Source organism: Neolamprologus multifasciatus, chromosome 13 (assembly GCF_963576455.1).
Source record: "Neolamprologus multifasciatus chromosome 13, fNeoMul1.2, whole genome shotgun sequence".
In the NCBI taxonomy this organism is placed as follows: Eukaryota; Metazoa; Chordata; class Actinopteri; order Cichliformes; family Cichlidae; genus Neolamprologus; species Neolamprologus multifasciatus.
The window spans coordinates 10,590,214-10,613,582 of NC_140451.1; the positions used below are offsets into that span (position 1 = coordinate 10,590,214).

General features: G+C 40.6%; 1 protein-coding gene across 1 annotated transcript in view; it reads right to left on the reverse strand.

The window, feature by feature from the left end:
* The window catches only part of cdh23 (cadherin-related 23), a 182,808-nt gene that overhangs the window by 76,804 nt on the left and 82,635 nt on the right, over window positions 1–23,369 (reverse strand). The window contains exons 10-13 of the mRNA XM_085182044.1: window positions 11,690–11,802; window positions 9,714–9,902; window positions 4,548–4,697; window positions 3,859–4,017 (exon numbers count right to left, since the gene is read on the reverse strand). Of these exons, the coding sequence (XP_085038170.1) occupies window positions 3,859–4,017; window positions 4,548–4,697; window positions 9,714–9,902; window positions 11,690–11,802 (611 nt within the window). The remainder of the gene's footprint in view (window positions 1–3,858; window positions 4,018–4,547; window positions 4,698–9,713; window positions 9,903–11,689; window positions 11,803–23,369) is intronic.

A 23,369-nucleotide genomic window follows, 5' to 3' on the forward strand; every position in this document is an offset into this window, starting at 1 on the left:
AATCTACTAAGTGCACTCCAGCGGCCCTGATGTACGGTCATGAGCTTCGTACCCCAGTGGACTTGGTGTTTGGCACCCTATCAGCCCTTGAGTCCACCCAGCAGTCCTGCAGTTGGAGCAGGGATTCTGGCCTCAGAGATGGCTGGGCCTCAGAGCTGGCCTCAGAGACGGCTGGGGGACCCACGGAACGTCCTCAACAACGCCGTCGCCTTCCCCAACACCTCAGAGACTTTGCTATGGACATGTTGGTTGCTGGGGACAGCTAACCACTCAGGTGGGGGCTGTGTGGCATGTTGGGGGAGCAGCTAGTTCTCTCCCATCATGCCTTGGGACATGTGCTGCTGTTTAGATGTTTTTGTTTTATTGTTTATGGTTACATTATTATGGAGTCACTGACAGTTGTTGTTTTGTAGAGAGAGTGCTGTACCATGAGTGAGTTCTGTTGTGCTGTTGTTGAGGCCTGAGGCACATTGTAGCACCGGCAAGTGTTTTAATAAAGAGCTCCCCCTACCAGTTTGGGGTTGAACAGCAAGCTCAATCTCTCTGTGAGCTTCTTTGTTAAGATTCCTCTGCATGCCACAATATTGTATTATGAAATACAATGAAACATTACGTTTTTGTCGATACCACCCTGAATTTTACTTGGTATCAGATCGGAAAGGAAATCAGTGGTATCGCACATCACTAATAAACGGCAGACAGAAATGAGGCAGGTCGAATCTTCTTGGGTTTCACGCATGCGCAGTACTGGAATGTGGACGCACAACTCCGTGAAAACGACTGAAAACGCTAGTATGGACGCCGAGCATTTTCAAATCTATCCGGGCTTGTGTGGACGTGGCCTTAGAGCAACCTCCCATCTGGGATAGGGTGCGCAGCTGCTGATGAAGGTTAAGGTGTTAGGAAATACCACCATTAAAGGGGTGGGGGATGTCACAAGGTAGAATATTTGGGTTAATGTGCTTTGCCTGTTTATTTTGTGCTTGTGGCGTTTTAGCTTTTTTTTTTTCTTGCTTGTTGTTGGTTTTATTTGTTTTTAGATGTCTTGATTTTAATTGATATATGTGTAGTTTTAATAACCTGCCAGATTTAATGACTGTAAAATTGACCTAAATGAAGAGCGTGAGAGAAAGCTGCGCATGATGTCAGCCTGGGGCAGGTCACTGAGGAACATTTAGTAGCTGCAATATGGAGATATAGGTGGGAGATCTGATCAATACCCAGAGATATTATAAGTAGCCTAAAGCAGAGGAACATGGGGAATGCCAGCGTAAGATGCCAAAGTAGAAGATGTGCTGCCACAAACACCTTGCCATTACTAACCGACCATAACGAGACCCAAAGCTAGATGCTATGGTCAAATCTGGAGGAGCCAAAGGGCGGAGTCCAGAGCTTCGCACACCTCTGTTAGTAACCTGTTTCAACTCTTTGTGAAGCAGCTGGACTAGTGTCGGGATAGCAGGAGTTCCAGAGGGGCATTCGGGATTAGAAGGAGCTGTGTCGGTGTCAGAGTTGTTTGCAGCAGCTCTGTTTTAGCAACAGTACTGCCCAGTGTTGTAGTATCAGGAGGGAGGTCCGGTGTTGAGGGAGGAGGTGTGTTTGTTGTCTGTGGCAGGCTGTTTGATATAGGGATGGGAAAGGATCATGCTTTGATCTGAAATCTTGGACAGAGTAACACAGACTGGACTATGCTGTAACAGCTTGTTTGTCAGGCTGGTGTAGCTTATTTTATTTCATTTGTTTTAATGTACCAGTGTACAATATCTTATGAATAAAGTTTTTTTTGACAAGTTAAGTTTCTTTTCCTTTAGTATTTTAATGCTCGACTGTTTTACTCTTTTTAGTCACTTTTATTGACTTTTATCGAATCAGGTTACCTTCTATTTACAGATTGTTTTCCTTTTATTATTGAAAGGGAAATTAAAATGTGTTTTTTTTTCCAAACACATCCTTGCTCCAGTCTATGTCCTTGGGCTAGGTTGCATTGCCTTCCCTTGTGGAATCAAAACAAAAACTAATAACAAGATTTCCCCGGCTCTTTAAAACCTAGGTGGCATTGTCATTAATAAAGCAAGTGGAAAGTTATCACTTAGCCTTGGCCCCACAGAGCAAAAGAGCAGAAACTTCACCACAGATATAGAATTTTCAAGATCAAGAAAACACGATTCCAGTCAGCAAAAGCACTGTAATGGCCCTCAAGTAGTATTAATGAAGTTATAAGTTAAATTAGAAGTCTCTAAACATAGAGGCGTATAGATGACTAGAGATTTCAGAGGAGCTGCAACATGTCAGTGGGAATATTCAAGTCTGGAGCTGTTTGCCTTTTCCTGGAGTTGGACACCTGCACCAAATGGATTCCTCTCTTGCCAGAGACAAGTGCTCTTTCATTTCTGTAGAGACAGGCGACACCATCTGCATCTTTGCAAAGAAAATTTCATAGTGCAGAAAAAAGAAAGAATCCCAACTGAAACAGAAAATACTTTCCAAGCACCATGTGAAGACCAAAGAAGGTCAAAGAGTACAGACAGTCATGGAATTTCATCTGACGCCAAAAGTATAAACTCCATAGCTTTAATATTAAATACTGTATATACTGTACCCTGTAGGTGTGTATGTGTCTGTTATTTCTCAGTCTCAAAACCCACCTAGAAATGTGTACTATATTAAACGCCTCTTTAAAATGTATGTGTTACGTCTCAATCTCAGAGGACTAATGTCTATATCAGTGCAGTTTTGTGTGTGTTTGATAACAGGTTAGACAATCGAAACCTTTATCTAACAGGGTATACGAGTTCTGTCAGTCATGCCAGTGTATATTCCTCACTGAAGCCGTCACATTTCATCCTGTTTACAGTCCACTCACTCCCCACAGCCAGATATCAGGATTCCAAGGCAAACCACATGCTCCAGCACGAGGCCAACACCAGCTATACTTATTGGGTATTAGATGGCCCTGCAATCTCCGTTTCATGAACAACTGGTCTATAAACACTATTGATTTTCACACTGTGGTTTTTGGCACATGTATCTAGTGGATTGTGGGCGTTCATCACAGCGATGACTAGTAATGAATAATAATGCAGACTTATGAGGAGACAGTCAGAGATGCTTTTGTTTTTTTGTTTCCTCATCTGGTTAAAGCAGTGGCTGCAGGTGCTAAATGGTGGGACCCTGAGATCATGAGGTGGAGTAACTACAAAGCTACTTCAGCTATGTGAAACTACATAACAATGATAGACATGGAGGAAATAAATAATCCAACATATGATAAAAAAAAAATATCCTAAACTCATCCTAAACTGTAATTTCAATGCAATATGAAAAGCAATACACCTTAACCTCCTCTGATAACAACAATCCAATTAGAACTGGCATTTCTGCAATATGCTTCAATTTGTTACAGATCAAAGAAGTTTAGCGTAATATGAAACTTTAAATCTTAATTCTGAAGATAATTTTATCTGGCCCAAACAATGATATGGACTACTGTTCTCTCCCTAAACCACTGTGCTGTCAGTAATTTGGCTAACTGTGGCCCAGTATAGTAGATGAGAAGGTAACTGCGTTTTTCATTTGTGTTTTTCAGTTTCAGGCACTGCCTTGCTTGGGTCACATTAAATCCTTACTCATACGGGAAAGTCTCAAGAGAGTACCGGGTCACGTGGGCTAAACAAACACTTCAAGATTTCATCCCCAATAAAGCAAGCCCTGTAAAAGTTACTAGTACAAGCCAGGTTTTATTGTAATCTGTTTGGAGCCGTGTTAAGTTTCTCTCCAGGAATAAATCCCTACTCTGTGAGTAATTTATCACGTTCTCAGCTGTGTAAACACCACACAGCGGTTCACTTAGAAACTCACCAGGATGCGCAGCAGCGATGTACCAGGTGGTGTGTTTTCAGGGAGGCTGATGTTGTAGAGGGGTCTGCTGAAGATGGGGCGGTTATCATTCTCATTGATTAGTTCAATAAAGACGCGAGCAAATCCCACATGATCCGAAATGGATTCATTTGCATAAAGCTGAGAGAGAGAGAGCAAGGAACAGAAGCAATGAATACGCACAGACACACATGAATGTTTCCTCAGATATAAAGAATGATTAAAGGAAAAAACAACAGATTATTATGCATGGAGGCTGTTGGTTGCATTCTAAAAAGTGTAATCTGAATTTGCTACTGAAAGAATTTATTTAAGATTTACAGTGTGCTACTCTGATTCTATAAACAACTCGGGGTTAAACTGAGGTGACAAAATAGCAATTTCACTGTTCAAACAACTCGGTGCTGTTTAGAAAGAGATATTGCTCCAGTCTAACTGTGCCTTGTGTCCAAACAAATCAAAACACTTTTCAAGAAACATAATAAAGTTACATTTCTTTTTCACAGCTCTGGCTTGGTCCACAGTTCATTTCCATTGATTATAACTCTTTAAGCTACTTTAGGCTTTTTAATAGATATTATCAAAAAAACCAACAGTTATGCTTTGTTGGGGTGATGCAGGTTTCTCAGGTAAATCTACAGGGCACAACTACTCGAAGTTGAAAAACTTACTGAAAAACTGAAGCTGCGAATCTGTTCGTAGTCCAGCGGCATGGCAACCCTCATCCTGATGTCGGCACGCCCTTGCACCGCTGTGGGGGAGATGGTGAAGTATTCTGAATTGTTTCCTGTCAGAAACACTTGGAACATGCTGTTCACCCCCTGCCATAGGAAGGATAAGAGAGAGGATAGAATACCAGCAAGAAAATTGTGTCTTTAAAAGATGGAGCACAGTCAGGTGGCAATATATACCGAGTCTAACCTACGAGTGAGAAATGTGCAGTATACGATACATGGTACTGTATATTTAGCAAGTCAAAAAAAATCACATTTAATTATAGGGGAAAAAAACATGTCTATCTATCTAGACAGGATAGATAGACAGCATACATATTTTTAACAACAGTGTAATAACTGTATGATATTCATGTGTTTTCATTTAAACATTTCTCTGTCTTTGCTGATAAAATGATAAAATTGCAGCTATACTAACGATTAATGTATCCCTGATGACAGGACACGAGATACTTGTAATTTATACCTGTACAAATACATGAATGATGTGGAAGGGTTATTCTCTTTTTCTGACAACGCTGTATTTTATTCTGTTGTATATAGTATCTTATTCTTCTTATCTTATCCTATTCCAGTGTTTTTCTTAATTTTTGCTTCTGTAACTTTGCACTGTCCACTTTCTGCTGTAACACAACAAATTTCCCATGGGTGGGACTAATAAAGGTTTTCTTATCTTATCTTATCTTATTTTATTTTATTTTATTCCAAACATTTCTTTTAATATGTCACACGTGTGTGTTTGTATTCTAAAATAATCAATTATTAGAGTTTTATATTTTCTAATTAGTTTTTTTCCGGTTATTATGATCATATATCATATATAAATCTACATAGCCAAATACAAATACAGCCTCAACAGGGTCACTGTGATATGAACATTAATAAAGACTAAAATTAAGGATATTCCTGGTATTTTATTAGTTAGTTTTCTGAGCACACAATATTATTTCAGTTAGTTCATTTATTTTCTTGAAAGTCTACCCCCCCCCCCCCACACACACACACACACCTACCTAGTTTTAATTTTGAGTTGTGTTTAATTAACAATAATAACTGATCTTCAAAACCAGGATCAGCATGTAGGCAGCAGCTTTTTTATTGTCAGTCTTGAGCAGGATGTTTCTTTTCTGAGAACAACTGTGAAATATGTTGAACGCTCATAATGAAGCAGTTATAAAAAGGCACACCAAACAATGCACCAGTGAAGAAAATGTTAAATTGAGACGGAACAAGCCAACTCGAAAATCCCTTCAGGATGCATTTGGCGTGGAGGAGTGCACTTTGTACAAAAAGAACAAAGTGACAAGCCAGAATATTAATAACAGTAACACTGAAAGGTCCAACTGTGATCAGACATAAGAATCAAATCACAGCCCATACCACAGATTCATCGCTTCTCCGTCTGTAAAACTTGGGTCACAGTTTAAGTGACACACAGAATTTATTCCCCATTTATTTCCCACAGAGCTCTAAGAGTAAGTCAGACTGCATTAATACCTAGCCAGAGAAGAAAACCATATGCTTTGCGCACATTGTGTGTTTTATGAGAGAGGAAAAGGGGTTGACGTGATTCCTGGTGACAACCATGACTATCTACCTCAATCCAGCTACATTTGTTTGTGTTTGCTTTCTAGCTCACTGCAGCGCAAGTTGCCAGCACAATGTTTATGATTATGTCGATTATGTGAACATGAAGACTGATTTAGAAAAACTACGTTTTGTGTCATTGCAGTTGTGTGTAATGAAAAAGTATGAATATGACATTTGGAATAATGGAGGGAAAAAAACCCCAACTCATCTTTTCCTTCTTTACTTCTTTTTCCTCAGATAAATCCCCACGTGCAGATGCATTATGGGTAAATATAAACCAGTGACATCACATCTCTGAAATACCTGTGGCTTTCTTGAGCGGGAGAAAAAAACCCATCTCTAGGTCCTTCCTGTCTTGATGTATAAAGCTTTAGGGCAGCCAATCATGTAGCCATTGTGGCAGACAGAGGAAGACGGGTGGCGTGGTCAATTGGCATTATGCTGCCAGTTGAAATAGCCCCCTTGTTTTTGTTTTCGTCTGTGGGAGAACCATTGTGGCTGATGACTCCTATTTAAAAGACCATCCAATATGCAGGGATGTCACCTCAAACTGCCCATAAACGTAATTGCCCGTCCATTTGCTTCTGCCTTTAGAAGCCCCCAATAAAAGCATCCTGTCAGATGCAACTGCCACAAAGTTTAGTGACAAGCTCCAGCAGCAAAAAGTTTTTAAAGATGCTAGCCAAGTAGAAGAGGATATGAAGGCAGCGACAGGCAGAGAGGTAACTACCACTTGTGTCATAGTCTAAGAAAAGAAATGTCTGCCTATAATCCCTTACACATGGAAGGAGTGAGATTACAGAGCAGGTGTAGTGGAGTGTGAATGAGTTTGTGTGTATCGGCAATGACATGCAGGTTTAAAAGATCAAAAAAGCAATAAAAAACTGCAAGACAAAAAACACCTCGTGGGCTTTACTCCTTGCAATTGATGTACTCGTGGCTCTATCACAGCAGAGTAACAATGCAAGACTGGTAGAGTTTAAAATGCCCCGGAATACGTTTTCTGCATTTTCTCTTTATATTTTTTCCATGTGACACTTTGCTTTTTAAGCTCTTTTTGATGTCTTTTGTTTTGTTGCATGATGATGACTTAACAGTGAGCTGGGGCTGCTAATGCGCCGATTCTGGTAAGTGCTTTCAAATGCAGCATCTACGGCGAATCTAGTAAATTAAAACCGTCTCGGAGCCATTCCCCCATTTGCAATAAGCAGTCTTAGCACAGATATGTTAGGTGTCTGGAAGCCTCCCCTGAGCGAACGCTGATATTGGTGGTGGTAAAATGTTGGTTGCTAACCTACAGAGAGACCTCTTATCACATGCCAGGTGTCTGGGTCGTCACCCCACCTGCGTGCAGCAACACGCTTGCAGTGCTCTCTTCTCTGCTTGCTGCTGGAACACAGGCAGAAGCAAACACGCCATCCCTAGAATGGATAAACAGACCTGCTGCTAAATATTCCTGCTATCTCTCCTTTCAAGTGCTGTATTCCTCTCCTGACTGTTTTCTTCCTGCTCCACCAATTACTACGACTTATGATTTTGCTCCTCTCCTCTCCTCTCCCCTCCGCAAGTCTGTTTCTCTTTATTCTCTACCTTCTTTTCTATCCACTTGACTCACGGTTATCTGTCAAATTCCACCCTGGCGGCTGCTGCGCCTGAATCAATCAGAGTTGACTAGCTTTCGGCTTATCTGCACCCTAGGTGATTGATTTTCCTCGTTAGGTATAATTTGATGCTCTATCCCATCTCTTCCAGAGCAAATTAAATTGTAGTCGAGTCCAATGCGCTGGTGTGAGCGAGCGTGTGCATATGTGAGCGAGGGAGAGAGAAAACGAGTGAGACAGAGCAAGCCTAAAATGTTTGACTTCTGTGTATGTTTTGGTGTCTGAGTGTATGTGACTGCGTGTCACCACAGTAGGCTGATAGATACAGTAAATGGGAAGTGGCGGGCAAACCAAAGGAGGCTGTAGTACACTCCTGCTGACAATCCACACACACACACACACACACACACACACACACACACACACACACACACACACTGCTGCCTGACATAGTGAAATATAGTTTCACAGAGTGGCTGATGTTCTTTTTTGGCTGTGCATTTATAAACAAGATAACAAGATAGATTAAAATGTATCTTGTTAGCTTGCTAGTGCCGATCTATTCCAACTGAAAGTAAAAAAGTATGAAATCTGATAAAAACAAACTTTGAACTATCAATTCTACGTGTTCCAATCTGGTTTATTTATTGCACTAATCACATTCTCTTCATACTGAATATTGGATCTGCTTGTATGATGCAGGAATGCAAAAATACATCGAACATTTTCTCACATCCTGATTTACTCTTGTTCTCTTTTACACTAGGATACTGTACTGTACAATAGAACTATGTAGCAAAATTAAAGGTCTAAGGCAGACAGAATATTAGAATGTGGTAAAGGCAGCATCTTTTATCTGATATAATCTTTAAAAACATGCCATGATTGAACTAATCAGTATCCCACATGCAAAGACAACTTACAAAAGATCAATGATAATATTTTAGTATGTCTGTATCTTACCAAACAAGAAATATACTGTCACATTTACCTATTTTCCTCAGTTATGGCACTGATGAATGCCTAAAGACATGCTTTGTCTTTGTTGCGTGATTTCATGATTTTATCCAGTTAGACATTTCATGTTTCATAAATTAAAAGATTTCTAACAAAACAAACAACAGATTTCATCTATCCTTGCTTATTTTCTATAAATCTTTAGCTTGAAGATGTCACACTGTGTCCATTATTCAAATTATTGCAGTTCAGTAATGATATGAATAGATAAATACTCACTTGTAGCATTTTCATTAATTACCACATTTCTGACAAAAGCCCCACCAGGTTTACAAGAAATGATCAATTAATCATAATCCACCCAGGGCTATCACCACAGGTGGGTAAGCCATCAGCATTACAAAAGGGGCAAATTTCACCGGCTAACTGGCCACCCCCAGATGAGCCTGGCTCACAGCCCTGAGGATTGCTAGATGAGGACTTGGGGCAAAAAAGTGCGTTGAATATTTGCGGTCATTCATCAGGAATTGTTTACTAAACTACTCCTTTTTTGGACATAATTTTGAAAAGTCACTGAAGTTGTCACTGGAAATACTGAAAAGTTTGATTGTGTTATTGTTTGGCTATTTTGTGCACCGGGACTTTTGACGTGTAAAGTTTTGCCAGCACTGATCTAAGAAGTCTTGAGTTGTGGGCAAAAACTGGTTTTGTAACCGCTAAATTCAATCACTGACATGAGAATATTTGCAACAGATGCCATGAAAGTCACTTCAGATGTTCCTGACATATTGCAATCATTCCTGAGTCTGATCAATTGTTCTTGTGTAATTAAAAGAAAGGTGTTGATGAGAATAGAGAAGCCAAAAACGTAATGCCTCCCGCTACAGCTGTTTGTCAGCACAGGGGCATACAAATGTTGCGAATACTGGAAACCATTAAGATGTGATCTACCCACCTCGTCCTTATCTTCTGCCTGGATGAAGAGGGGCAGGGCAAAGCCCACCTGTGCCAGTTCAGTGATGCGGACCCGATATTCAGAACTGTTGAACTTCGGGGCGTTGTCATTCTTGTCAATTAACAGGATGGTGAAGGTGGTCACCACTGTTGCCCTAGATGGAGTGCGGTCATCATTCAGCTCGGTGGCCTAACAGGAAGCCAGAGCAGGAAATGTTCATCAGAGAGAGAAAGAGAGAGGGACACAGAAAAAAAAAGAGAGACATAGCGAGAGTGAGAGAGAGCGATCCATTTGATTGGACTGAAAATGTCATTCTGGATGGAGACGGTCAGCACGCAATCTCACTCGGTATTTACAGCTGTTCATTTATTGGATCAAAAGGTGGACAGACGGCCTAAAAGCAATCACAGAAATAGGCTCAAAGTGAGGCCAAGAGAAGGCCAGCACATGTACATCCACACATACACACTCATACGCATGAACACACAATGAGATTTAGGTGAAAGAAGTCCAATTGAGGAGACACAATTACACACACTCTGTTTTTGCCTGCCTCAGTTATTGAAGATGGCTGCCCTCTGAAATGAAAAAAAAAATAGGAGGGAACGATAGAAAGGGGCAACCACTGTCTTTTATTGACGGACGAGTGTCACAGGCAATAGGAGGAGAAGCAGAAACAACATGCTAGTCTCTGGATAATCAGATAGTTTAGCCTCTTTCGTAACTGCTCCAGAATAATTTGACCTCCACGTGCTCAGTGCTATCTAAGCTGCCTGAAGTTGAGAAATTAGTTGTATTACTACGGCACACTCCAATCAATAGCAGCACCGGCTAAGAAAGCACAAGAAGAGGAGAGAAAATTTAGAGAGGAGGGGGGAAAAATCCATATCTTATAAATACATTTTTGGGTGACATTTTTTTCTTTTCCAGCCTTTTTGCTCATTCTACTTTTCTGGTTAGTAATTATTGATTTCAATTAAAAAGACAAGCCTGAGTCTGGAATATGTTTGCCAGAATCTCTTTTTGTATTAAACCTCAGAGCCAAATGTATCTCAATGGTCTCTCATATAAAAATGTAACGCGACCTGCTTTTTATTACCAATAATTGCAGCCAAATCAGTGAATGCACAAACGCCAGAGAGGCCATTTATCTTAAGGTGTGGCAGATTTGACTTGTCAAGCTATCAAGATCACGAATGGAATATTGTAACTACACAGAAAAATGAGGCCTTTGTTCACAAATCTTTCCGCTTTCAGCAGGACTTGGAAATCCATTTCACGCGCCCTCACACCCTGTGGGAACCGCTCGGTGTACAATGGTGGAAGAGAAGAAATAATGACAACAAAAGTGAAGGACTGGACAAGGTGGCAAGGCTGCGGGTCGGGAGGTGGGGGGACAAGGGGGACGAGAGGGAAGGAGTGACATGCTAAAAAGCCAAGCGAGAAAAACTTGGCTCATGGAGGGATAGAGGGATTCAGAGATCACACCTACTTCAAACAAGAGAAAAGTGGAAAAAATGGAGGAACAAAGGAGACCTCAGCATTAAGGAGGACTCTAAATCCTCTTCCTCTTTCTTGTTCTCTGCTCCCCTTGTTCTAATATCTGCTCATTCAGCACGAGCCTCTGGAGGGGACATTATCACAGAATCACAAGCATGAATATGGCCACTAATGAGCCCAATAAAAGCACTTGAGTTTGTCAGAGTCTCATTTGTGCAGAAGCATATTGACAAAGCATCTAAACATATACTGCATGCACATCGTACATATCTAGTACTAACTGATTTCCTGCATAAGCGACAGACTGTATATCCAGTCTGTTTAGAGATCTGTTTAGTTGGTCTTTGGAGACTAGATAGAATACACTTTCATATCAAAGTTCTCTCTTAATCCAGCGGTGAAGCAGCCTTTCAGTCTCTTGTCTAGGCTACGACAGTCCCTCCACCCCATAACTCCCCCCACATTCGGCAGCTCACCCTGACAGTCAGAGAGAATCCTGCTGAGTAGAGGGGGTTTTCTCTGTCCAGCTGCCCATTCACTGTCAGGGATCCACTGATGTAGTCCAGGGCAAAAACACTGTTTGTGTTTCCTAGATGGAGAGAGAGAGAGGGAGACCAAAGAAAGTCAGAGAGGGAAACAAAACCTGCATGGTTGATAATTCAACATGTCTCCTGGGATACAACAAGAATCCTTTGGAAGGGAAGGTGGTGGATGAGCCATGTGCAAGTCTCTATTTCATGCAATATGGATACTGCATTCACTGTGCTGTCTTTTATCTCTGTGCCTCCTTTAGGCTGGCCGACCTCCTCCAACCTGTCCACAAGCTGCTTCTCCTAAACCCGCTTTATTTCTGTCACCCTCCCCTTCCACTGCCTTCAGTTTTTCACTTCTTTATTGAGTTCATCTGTAATTTATGTAGTGATAATGCTGTCAGCAACTGATTGCGATGGTTACACATCGCGGGAACTACAAGCATCATGGCTGATATCGGAACGATCTTTTTTTATTATCACTGTTAGTGTCACAGAGACTTTTTTTAAGTTAAATAAATGGGCTATGTTTTGTTTGTCTGTGAATTCTCATATGCAGGCATAAAACCATTTGTGTTTGCACCATGGGTCTCCTGTCTCATTTGTGCTGCTGATTGGCAGTTAAGTCGCGATAAAAGCATCAAAGATGACGCATGCTAGCAAGAAAGGGTGTGATGTAGGATATCAAATGTTTTTAAGTTTGAATTTAAAACATTCTTTACTTAGAAGCTAAAACCCACAGATGAACTTCAAGAACATATTTGGACGTATAATTTGGTATTAATAGAATCTTATAATTCTTATAAGAATTTCTTAAATAGGCTTACAATACAGACTGACTGCAGTCACCCCTTTTTGCATGGGTTGATAAATTCCATTAACTTTGTCATACTCCATTTCAAATTATGAACGCTGCACTTTTCTCATTAACAAGTTCAAGTGTGCCTGGTGTTATCCATTCACTTCAATTAAACAGGTTAAAATATTAGACCGAGGCCCACTTGAGTCCTCTTCTAATATTTTCTTATTCCCTCTATTCCTTTTCAAATTACTGTCCTTCTCGTTAACTTTCACACCTCTCTCACACTTTTCTGTGACACTTTCTCTTTCTGTCTCTCTCTCTCCCTCTCTCTCTCCGACACCCTGCTAATTACACCCAGCAGATGGAGAGCACAAACAAAAGCACACCCAATGGCCCTCACCTCTTCACTTTTAATGTTCTCTTGCTCCAGCCCCGCACTGCCTGGTATCTCCCTCTCTCAGATCAGATGCTCAAGTCTCACTCAGAGAAGCTAATGCCTTTACACTTTCAGTGTGATCCTTGGCGCCGATGATGTGTTATATTAGACGTGAATAGCCCTTTTGAAATCTCTGGTAAGTAGCACTTTATAAATGTGAATGTTATTACAGCAATCTTTTCAGCTGAAGGCAAACAATGGAGGAGACAAGACTAAATGAGACCAGTGAATGAATGGGAAACATACCTAGGACTAATTCAATTACGCTGAGTTAACATGGAGCACTTTAACACTTTTAACAGCGGCCACCACAGCAGGTCATCTGTGATGTCGCACACTGCAGGTTAAATAGGTTAATGTGAGAGAATGATCAAAAATCGAATAATGCTGAACAGATAAAATATAATCCAGCCGCAACCAAATCAAAAACATCTGACAAAAATGAGCACTACACATCAGCACACCATTATGCTGTGTGCCAGGGTAGTCAAAAATAAGGCCCAGGGCACTAGAATTGGCCTGGAAAAGACTAGCACACTGGACAGCTTTAGAAAATATAAAGGACGGCATCGCTTTTTGATTTTCACCTGTAGTTTCAGAGGTTTTACAGCTTTTCCTGCTAATAAAGACGTTTCCATAGCTATTCATGCAACAGTAAAATAATAGATACACAAGTAAAGTTTTTTTTTACTATTGACTATAGAAATAGAAATTTATGGAGTTTTTATTGATTTGTTTTTACAATGGCCCCAGTTAAAAAATATATTAAATTGTGAATTATATTACACAATTTAGGTCGTAGAATTTAAGTCACATTTATTACACATTTATTTATTGGTTTTAACAAGTTTTACATAATGCACCATCGGTTTCTTTCCTTTACTACAGCAGTATTTTTCATAATGTAGAAAAACTAAGTCGCACTGTTGAAATTGCACTTCCTTTTCTTATATTGAGATATCTGAGACATTTAATGTGTATTTTAACGTGTTTATACTGAGATAGGAGAGTTTGACTAGTCTGGTCTATTTGAGATTAATGTAAGCTGTATGTGGCATTCGATGTAAAACGACTCGACATCCCAGCTCTAGTTTAAGGCACGTACACTACTAATGTCCCTGTTAGCCCGTTTTTGACGTTTTAACATTTCCCCATCAGTGAACTGCGTGTACCAAATTCATGCATGTAAGAATTCAGTCAACAACTGGCCTGCATTAAATGACATGTATTCAAAAATTTAATTTAAACAGTGTGGTCACATTTAACTAAAACTTGTTATTGAAATCTTATAAGGTTAAGCACCACAACATTTAACATGTATCGCTTTCTGTATGGCACAACTCTGAACGAGAGACACTCACACGATTGGACTGTGCATGCCTCCTGTGTCAAATTTAATGCTATGTCTGTTATTTGCAATATGATTAAGACATTTAAGCATTTGTTTAGGCTGCTCTTTTGCTATTTCCATGCAGAAAACAGATCGTTCAGTCTGCACCTGTGTGGATGGTCCGAAGCACCTGCTGCAGTATGCACACTTAGAGGGACTCTTTTGGTAGCAATGACAGCGAGAGCTAAACATTTACAGGTGTGGTTACACTTCACCATAGTTGATACTGAAGCCTTTTGCACATATGTATTGTGGCACACATCAGTGTTGTGTCTGAAGGAGAGGGCCTAGAGAAAAATAAAAAAATGAGCTCTTGAATTTATTTGGTTTCAAGGCTAACATTACTCCAGTTTTGGCAGATTACAAACACATGTATACTGGATTTACTTTAGGGTCTATTCAGTAAAAATTAAACAGATCTGTCTGAAATACAATTTGAGGTTCTGTCCAGAAATTTATTGTAGCTAATCCCCTGGCTTTGTCCTAATAATATAAATCAGTCATGGTTTTTGTAGCTTACCAACTATTACTTCTTTTACTCTGCAAAAAGCAGTCAATTTTGTGTGTGTGTACAACAACTGTCATTATTAAAAGAAAAGTTTATTGTGACGGTAAACCACTTTACATTTCGAGACATGATTGCCTTTCATTAGCTTTTGCATGATTAAACTAACTTCCTTTAACTATATGACATGATAAAGGTTTTTTTCCCTTTTTCTGAAATCCTACATTCACAAGTGGGAACACTGTGAACCTTGAGCTACACTTTGAGCGGGATTAAGAAACATTCTCTTTCAGATAGGTTCAAGTAATAGCTGAGGTCTAGACTTCAGAGAAACACGTTGAGATGGTAAGTCTATAGTATACAACGGCTAGGGGTCAACAGATTAACCCATGCCTGTGTTCCCCACTCCCCAGTCGGCACTCTATTATTGCCCTGTATCTAGTCTGGAATGGAAGGGAGGGAAACTACAGAAGAATGAACATTGAGGAGAGGAGCCATGCTAGCAAAGAGAGCAAAGCTTTGGGGTAATTGGCCTGGACTGAGGCCAAAAGGTGGAGAGTATGATGTAGAAGGCACAGAAACTACTGCTGATCATATGAGCCTACATAATGAATTTAGTTATGTAACTGATGACAAGTGGCATCTATCTATCTATCTATCTATCTATCTGGGCGACCGTGGCTCAGGGGGTTGGGAAACGTATCTGTAACCGGAAGGTCGCTGGTTCGATTCCTGGGCTCTTTGTCCTGGTCGTTGTGTCCTTGGGCAAGACACTTTACCCTACCGCCTACTGGTGGTGGCCAGAGGGGCCGATGGCGCGATATGGCAGCCTCGCTTCTGTCAGTCTGCCCCAGGGCAGCTGTGGCTACAACCGTAGCTTGCCTCCACCAGTGTGTGAATGCGAGAGTGAATGAATAATGGCATTGTAAAGCGCTTTGGATGCCTTGAAAAGCGCTGTATAAATCCAATCCATTATTATTATTATTATTACTATCTATCTATCTATCTATCTAGTGAAATATAAAGATGCTGACAAGGATTAAAAGCATCATAAAACCTATCCTTCAGCTTCGAGACTACCTTATTGATGAACTGCAAAATGACTAGTGAGCCAATAAGCCAGTAAGTCTGATGTTTTCCAAGCTGTTGGCTAACATCAGACTTAGTGGCTTATTTGCCTTAAGTCAAATTTAATACTTAACCCCCCCAAATATTTTAGAGGCAATCGCTATGATTAAAACAAACCAAAGAAACAAAAGACCATCAGTATGAAACAGCTCCTCATGGTCAGCATTAATAATTCCTATGGTCACCAAAATGATTCCCAACATGAATTTGACCAACAATCATTTTGGGCCATTTGCTAAAACGGCAGATGCCCTTATTTTTCTTTGGGCGACAGTCCTAATAGGTGTGGAACACTGAAAATGACCACTATCGGAAGCAGGAAGACAATGACACACAGGATCAATAACACAGAATATTGCAAAAAGGCCACATGTAATCAATGTAATAATCCTGCAGTAACTGCTAGACCCAAGTATCTTGTTAGGAGAAGTATAGTAGTGTGTTGTTGTAAGAATGTGCATGGGGGGGAAAAAACACAAAAAAACTGCCACTTTGTGTTACGCACTAGTGACACTAAGCTGACACAACATTCATTGCAACATTTCTTTTTGCCTGATGGGAGAGGCAGGCAAGTTGATGTTGACAACAATTGTTAGAGGTGGTGGGAGGGTAACGCGCATCAGGGACTTAGACCCACTCAGTGTGGGCATCTTGCCTCTAAATTGCTTTGTCAGCTTCAGTGGCCTGACTAGAATGCCAATCTTCTCCAACAGCCGCCCCTCGCCCGGACGACTGGGTGCTCACCTGGCCGATGCTATCGTGCATACACAAACATGCGCATCTACAAAAAGCTCTAGAGTGCCGTGCTGTAATGTACATTTGCGAGATAACAGCAGGCTGCTGGTTGTACTCTCTGCATGCATCCGTTAAGAGGCTTTGACTCATTGCTTCAGGTTCCATTGAAGGGGCCTTCCACCTAGGCACTGTTGTGTTGAGCTTGACCAGAGAGACAGACTGAAATTACACAGGGTGACTCAGAGGTGCCACTGAGAAAGAAAATATAATCATAATCTAATTGCTGATGCAAAGTGTTCTCCAGTGCTCTGCTAGGACACCGTGATTAGACCCCCAACGGATGAAAATTGCTGTTCAAAGATGCACACGCACCCAAATTATACACAAATAACAATAAACTCTTTATTTGAATTTTGAAATTCAAATTTGTTACTTGAACTTGTGTTTTGTGCGTGTTAATATTTTTCTGTTTCAATTCCAAACTCCTAAGAAGAAATTCAAAGATTTGTGTACGTGTGTGTGTCAGAGTGCATTTAGTGTTAACCAGGAGAGTTTGACTCTGTGATGTGAGACTCCAGGGGATTAGCCATACTCTCACATTACCAACAGTACTGGACTGGAAAATGAGAAAGCATGGCATGATTTTGTCTAGAGTGCGCCTGCACACTCAAATTCATCCACTCGCGCAAACACCTCGAGAAATGCCCACAGGCACTGAGACGCACACGAACTCACACAAGCAGCTCTTATTTTCTGGGAATTTATAATGTGCTCAACAGCTTCAATGGCCAGTGCTACAATTACAAAATAAAAGAAATCCAAATAATTTGCCACTTTTGAAGAATCTCGGCATTACCAAAGAATAGGTGGAAAACACGAGTGCAGATCTCATATTATGTATTGACAAACACATTTACACCCTTGCATCATTAACAATGGAGTGAAGGCTTATTTCCTGAGAACAGTTTTGTTATTGAAATTCACTCCCTCACAAACAGCAAAGGAGCGAGTGTAGACACAGGGGGGAAAGCATGCTAGTGATTCTGGGCGACTTCCGTGTTCTAAGTTGCAAAAGTGGAAAACTTACACGTGTAGTTATTATGGGAGGATTGCCCTGGAAGCAGAAGATATAAAGGATCTGATCTGATGAGTTCAACCGGGCGTGCGGCGTGTGGATAACAATGACTTTCTCCAAAACTCGAGCTTTTGAGGACAGCCGAAACAGGACTTCTCCGAGTGTAATCGCCATGACTAAGCTAGTGACAACTGTTTTTTCTAGTTTGTGACAACACCATGGGGGCGCTGGAACATTCTAGTAATGTGATATGGCAAGCAGCCAGTGCTTAGAGGCTCGGGGCTAAGATTTTGTGTACTTTGCTAAATGTACACAAATTAGTGTCACTTTTAAGGATTACGCCTACAGGCATTCATATTAATGATGAGGTTTTAGTTATTGTCTTCAAACTACACTCGCTTCAAAATCTAAATGAACAGCTTCTCACTTACACTGATTTGCTTATGCACGTGCTCATCCGTGCATTCACACAAACCCTTTAGTGTATGACAGCTACTAGTGCATATGTATGTGCTCCTGTGTGTCTGCGATGTGAAGTGATAATGCCATTGGCAGACAAGCTGCATTTCATGAATACTAAATGAATTAGCTTCATCAAAAGTTTTTTTCTTCAGAAAAGATTCAAGGACAAGTATTGTCTGAGAACGTGTGGCAGATGAAACCGACTTCTGTTTGTAACCACAGATCACTCAGGTTGACACAGCTAGTAAGATGCACATAAGCGGTCTTTGTGCTTTGACCCTTCCTGCCACCTGAAGCCCTAAAGCCTAACTTATGCTGTAACCTGATGTGCAGCTCCAGAGACGTGGGTCCCCTTCATTGCCAGCAACCTGTGTAAATGCTGTTAATGGTGTTGGCCATTTGCTAGGCTACGTTGCATGCTCTGCACACATTCTACAGATGTATAAATTAAGCTTTACTTTCATGTACATACAGCCCACTTTGATTTTAAGTGGGCTTCCCATTTCTGTCAGTATATTCAGCAGCATGTCTCACTTTTTGTACATAATAAACCATACTGCTGTAGAAAATAAAAGAAATCTGTCAGCATGACTTAAACGATAAGTAATAAATGTGAACTTATGGAAAAAGTACTGAAAGCTCATTGCCCAGACAGCTGTAATTAGAAATAAGATTTTTTTCTTTGTATTTTGCAAAAAACGTCCTTTTTCTGGACGCATTGTAAAGAAACCAAACAATAAAATCTCATAAAGTTCTATAGTTGATAGTGAAAAAACAAGAACTTTCGTGTCATTTGATTCTTTATCTATTATTTCACTGCAGTATGAATGGGCATGGGGAAGGTCTTTATTAGTAGGAAAACACAGTTGTAAAATACAGTTAAAAGTCTAAAATATATGCCCTCCTTCACATTTTCCAAAGCTCTCAAATGGGCCAGACCAGAGTCTTTGCTAGGCCAATTCTGACCCCCGGGCCTTTTGTTTGACACCCCTGCTCTAAACATTTAGACAAATGCTGCTTTTCCAGTAGCGAGTGGGCGGATTGCTGAACAACAGTGGAATTTTTTTCCATAGCAGTACTTATTGACTTGATTTTACAACAGGCACTTGCAGCCACTTATCTTTGAATGTGCTTAGTGAATCCAAAGAGATGTTAGCCTTTTGTGCCTCTACCAAAAGAACTAGTCAAATTTGCTTGTTCTGTGACATTGCACATGATCCCACACCCATCGACGTGACATGATCAGGCCAAGCTTTTGGCTCTTCTACCTGCAGCTGAACATTTTCTCATATCTTAGTTTTTTATTGACTTATGTGTGAAAAGTGAAATTAACAGCTAAGTAAGAACAACAACAAACAAAAGAAAGAGGAAGAGAAGTACAGTTCACCTCTACCCTGCAGGCCAACAACAATACTGTTGGTTTGGTAACGTTACAAATAATTGAAGACACAGTCATCCCATGACCATTGTTGGAAGTGTGTGGGTGGAATGGGAGCCTGACCAACTGCAGTTTGGACAGGGCATAAATCCTACTTTATTACATATTTATTAGGAGCAAACAGCATTAAAGCATTGCTTCCTCCAATGACTTTAGCTCAAGATGCCACTGACCTAACCTAACCTCAGACCAACACATTTCTCATCCTGGTCACAGATAAATGTATCCACGATCCACAATCTTCAGGTCTCATGAAAAATAATTAGGCTTACAGCTATTGATTCCTGGATTTGGTCTGTCAGCCCAAGACGTCACAGTCTCTTTTCAACTGAGTATTGAACTGGCAGTGTGGTCTTATCGCTAGTGTGTGTGTATTTGTTTGAAGTGTATTTGTAGCAGCATGTTTGCGAAAAATCTTGTCGGTGTCTCTCAGTGAGACTAGGCTAGACTGATTTACCCTATTATCTGATTTTTTTGCAGCATGCTAGACAACACAAAGTCAGTTTTTGCTCAGTGTACAAAACAGCAGCAGGTTAGAAGACAGCAGAAGAGGAAATTGGATTTGACATTGGGAAATGCTGTTGTTCCCAAGCCAATAGCTTAGAATATCACTTCTTAAGGCCTGCGGTGTCCTCTTTATCCAAAGGGTAAATGAACAGAACAGCAATTGATAAACCTCCAGTGTATGCTGGAAATATAACAAAAGCAAAATAGACCGTTTATTACAATTAAAATACAGACCAATAACTGAGATCAATAGTGGAAAAGAATTTGAACAGCTGTGCAGTTTTTGTGCTCTTTCAAGATGCATTGCTCTGTCAGCAGGGGCTGATGCCTTTGAGGAGGGTTGTTGCCATGCGGGGTGTCCTTGGTCTTCCACCACATCCAGTTGGCTAGCACATGTCAGAATAACATCCACACAGATGTGAGCATCATGTCCTCACAACGCAGCAGATTTCGCATCGTAAGGAGATGATCAGTATTATTGACTTCACATTTCAGTTGCTGTAAAGCTGAGGCTGATCACACCATAACAAAGTGAGGCCTGGACTTGGCTGTGATTGCATTTGATTGCTGCACTCTACTAGACTTCACTAGTCCTGGGATTTTGTCACAATCAGCGTCCCGCTGACTATCTGCCTTCCCTGAGAGATTACATAGCATCGGGCTGTGGTGAGCCCCAGAGCGTCTAATTGAAAACCAGGAGAAATCCCCGTGATGCGACAGTGACAATAAGAGCTCCCCATAGAATAACAGGTATTAGGCTTGTCCATATTACAACATGTCTGCTGATACAAGTTAGGCAGTAGTCGCATGGAATCTGAGCATCAGGGTGTAGCAGTACTGAGAGATAAAGATATGTGGGGAAAGACAGACAACGGGAAATAATCGCCTTTACAACTTATCAGTGTATCCAGGCAGGAAATGGCATGGCCGTACCTGTGACAACGCTTTGCTGAGGGCAGGCTAGAGGATGCCCCCCTAATACTAAGTGCAGTGGACAGTGGACACCTGTTCTGTCTCTGTGTCCATAGGCAAATGTGTACGTGCAATATGTGGTCTTGCTCTTCAGGTTCCTGACAGACTTCAAAATACCCAGTGATGATATTGTAAATCTGTACTACTTTAGTTGCAAATTAAATAACATCTTTGCTGCAGTTTCCCAGCACGAAGACGCTACAATGAGAAAGGAAGAATGGTCTAAAAGGAAAGAAAAGTGTAGCGATGGAAGGAGCTTAGAGTGGGATTAGTTGTGCTTGCATGTGACAAAAGCGATAGAACCAAGCACACAAAGATAAACAAGAGGCTGATATGAAAGGCTTGGGGGATGTCCTTTCGTTCTGTGAGACGCAAGGCTGACTTTTATTCTGCTTATTCTTACACTATCATTACAGCGCAGAGGAGAGGCTACAGAAACTTTACACAAGCTTAACTCTTATCCTAACGGACAGCAGTATTTTTGGGACAAGACTGCTTGCTTCAAGTCCTCTATAATAGAAATCACAGAAAGCAAGACAGAAAGTTCTTTTTAGCAGGTAAAATATGTTCAGTAGGTCAATATTGGGTATTTTTTTATATTTCTTAAGATGAATACTGTGCTTTAATATCTGTCTGTAAGTGTGAGGTAGGTGATCTGTCCGAGCATATATGTGTGCAGACAGACATGAGCATGTAGCGAGTAGACATTGTGCTAAAATGAGTCCATCTGGGCTTTAGAGTGATAGTTCCTTAGGTCATTGGGGGTGTCATTGAGACTGACTAGTGTTGTCTGTGTTTCCCCCCTGTCGTCCTCAGGGATGGGTTTGAGCAGATGATGGCTGACGTTTTGGGATTGTTTATTGCTTGAGTTGCTGTCCAAAAGCTATGATGTAATGCTATAGATGTGAATAATGTAATAAAATGCTATGGCAGAAGCTCATTGGTGTAGAAGCTCATCAGTCAGAACCTTTCTTTTTAGTCGCAATTTATTTATGTGCTTAGTTTCTTCTTTAGCTCTGCTGTAGCTTGATAGCATAGCTGAGCATCATCTCAGTGATGACAGAGGTGCAAAGCTGTTATGATCTTATCTTTTAGAGGGATTAATCTGACAAATCTTTCCAAAGATCTAACAACTGGAGTCAAAGTTGAGATGCTAGCGTTAGAGGAGAACTGTCATGTAATCTGATATTCCTGAGAGGAACTGGAGTCACAGCAAGCGGTGAAACAAGACTAAGCACGCAGATATTTTGATTCCAAAGACATCTGGGTGTCAAGTATCCATCCAACCATCCATCCCAAATGTTTTCATACAGAAACACCTGAAGCACAAGCTACCCCAAGGAGGAGGAGCCACAGATCTACTCCCTAGTCACTCCTGAATGACTGAGCTTCTCCCCAATCAAACCATTAACTAATTATTTTTTTCTTTAAAAAAGGGTTTTTAATGTGTATTTAAATTTTATTACATGGCAGATGTGTGACTGAATAAGTAGGAAGAAGGACCACTAAGAGTGATCAATAAGGATCTGCTGCACAGCTTTCCCAAATAAAAAGCCTTGAAAATGACAAATGCAATAATCGCAAAAAGGCATGCTGGACTGATTTTATTTCAATTCAGCATGCCTCTCAGCATTAAGGAGCATGCTAACATGATTAATACAACGTGAATTAAGTATTGTCTTTTAATCTTGTTTGCAGGCACATTGCATGGTGAATGCTGCTTTTAAGCTGCTTTTAAGCTGTTTTGATGATTATACTGCACGCCCCATTTAAGATATGCAGGAATCAACATCATTAAGTAATAAATGCATGAAATAAAAAGTAACTAGTATATTTGGAGCGACTTTCGTACCACTGACAATGATGAGCATTAAGTAATTTACCGACCATCAGCTCAGAAGAAAGATTGTGTTTTAGCCACACTTAAAAAAAACAAAACTCTGTCAGGAGTATACATGAATATGTTTGTTTGTTTAAGGCAACAGCCACTATAGGTGTGCGATAAAACCTTTCTTTCTCATTTCCAGTAATTGAGGAATTGTTGGAGCATTTTGGGTCAGAAAACCCCCCACAGATGTTTAGAGCAGGAAAAATCCAGTGGATAGTTCAGCAGTGGGCTTTTGCTAAAGTGATATATAATGAGAGCAGTGAATCAGAGGTCCAATAAGAGGGCTAA